The 1,959-nt window shown below is 45.4% G+C and overlaps 1 protein-coding gene across 4 annotated transcripts in view; it reads right to left on the reverse strand.

Annotated features, from left to right (window-relative positions):
- The window catches only part of DNM2 (dynamin 2), an 88,841-nt gene that overhangs the window by 39,195 nt on the left and 47,687 nt on the right, over positions 1-1,959 (reverse strand). For all 4 annotated transcript variants that reach the window (XM_006905866.3, XM_006905863.3, XM_006905865.3 and 1 more), the window contains exon 6: positions 645-805. In XM_006905866.3, the coding sequence (XP_006905928.1) occupies positions 645-805 (161 nt within the window). The remainder of the gene's footprint in view (positions 1-644; positions 806-1,959) is intronic.

A 1,959-nucleotide genomic window follows, 5' to 3' on the forward strand; every position in this document is an offset into this window, starting at 1 on the left:
ACGCTTTTTAATACTGGTTTTGTTTATAAACCCTGTGAATATATTACCTATATAAAAAAAGGAGCGACAGAAAAAAAAAGCAAAATATTGGAGCTGCTGGCATTTGGTACGTGCTGCATTTCACTGAGCACTCAGCAGATGCTAGCCCTAGGGGGCAGGGGTAAGGATGACTCCCTACTGATAGATAAGGGAGGATGGGTTCAGAGAGGTTGTGCCCCTGGTCGAAGGCCACCCAGTCAGAAGCTGGCCTGGGCCCTTTTTTTTGGACCCAAGAGGGTCAGGCTCTGAAGTCTTTCCACTTAGCTACTATCTGGTACTGCTGGCTGTCCTGCTTCGGTTCAGTCCAGGTGTTTATAACTCAAGTCGCCGACCTAAGGAACTGTATGCAAACTTCTGGGTATGTGACTAAATAATTACAATGGTCATTAAGATAAACAAACAAACAAACAAACAAAAAATAGCAATAGTAATAATATTACTGGTACCAACTTACCGAATACCCACTCTTCACTAGGCCCAAATCAAAGGTGGACTGAACCCATTCTGCTAAAACAAGAGCTGCTCTGGACCAAGGCCAGCGCCACTGCGGATAGCAGCAGTGGTACAGTGCGCGGCGTGCGCACGGCACAAAACCACTGCCATACCTGATTCAGAGTCTTCTGTAGGTGTGGGGTGCCCATGCGGTCAGCCATGTGCCGGTAGGCCGGGTGCGAGAGGAAGAACTTCCTCTCAGCCGCCAGCGCCGCGCGAATGTCTTTCTTGCCCTCGATGTCCTTCTGACTGCGGTTCACCACACCAATGTAGCCTGTGGGGAGACAGGGTCAGAGGAGGGTACTGCCAGGTGAGCCAGTGTTTCCATTGCCTGCCCACTGTGGCCCAGGCAAGGGGCTGGGTGAGGAACAGGTGAAGGTGTGGATTCTATTCCATCCTACAAGTCACTGACACACTGGGTCACAGGCTGTGTGCATTAGTGGAAACTATATGGAGAACACAAACACACTTGAAAAGCAACACAAGTATTTGGAGGAAGGAGAGATAACATCCAGCCTGGTGAGGGGGGTGGACAGAGGCAAGCTTTGGAGACAGTGAAATCCACAAACTGAGTTTTAAAAACAGGTAAGAAAAAATTCTCAAAAAGAATGGCAATTTGGGGACAGCTAATCTTGCCAGACAGTAAAACCTATGCTAAAGTTATTATAATGGAAAAGGTTGGCTATATTGGGGCGTGAATGTACAGAGAGATGAATGGAACAGAAAGTCCAAAACCACACTCAGCAGCAGATGGAAACTAACATCTAATACCTTAAACTCAGTGGGAAGAAAGATGGATTATTCAATGGCCGCTGTTGGCAAGGTCGGGTGCCTACCAAAATTAATTCTTGAGGGATCAGATTTACATATAAACTATGCAACTCTAGAAGTACTTGAAGAAACATGGGTGAGTTTTATAAACAAATGTATTGATATTAAAATATATACTAAGTGAAACGTTAAGAAACACTTAACCATGAGCACATGAGAAACGGACTTGGGGGAGGGACCTGAGAGACAGGCTCCCGGCTGAGAGCCTTCAGTACCAGTTTTGGAATTTGTTTTCCAAATGTGGAGAAAAATGCTACTGTGAAAAAAAGATCTGTGATATTTGGACACAAAGAGTAGATAGAGAAAAACTAAAGAGGAGGAGAAAAAAAGAGAAGGAAATGAGGAATGGTGTTCAAAAGCCAAAACAACCAGGCGCCCTTGAGCATGAACATGAAGCACTCAGCAATACAGGTCTATGAACGGGTATCATGAGACATAAAGAGCTCTGCCCAGTGCCCGACACATGGTAGAGACTCAATAAACAGAGGCCGTTATTTATTGTCATTCAAGTTGGAAAAGTGGACAGGGTATAGGTGGCAAAGAGCCTGAAGTGATAAACACATATATTTATAGCCCATTCTCTCAGCAGTTGGCGGG

Source organism: Pteropus alecto, unplaced genomic scaffold (assembly GCF_000325575.1).
Source record: "Pteropus alecto unplaced genomic scaffold, ASM32557v1 scaffold761, whole genome shotgun sequence".
NCBI lineage: Eukaryota > Metazoa > Chordata > Mammalia > Chiroptera > Pteropodidae > Pteropus > Pteropus alecto.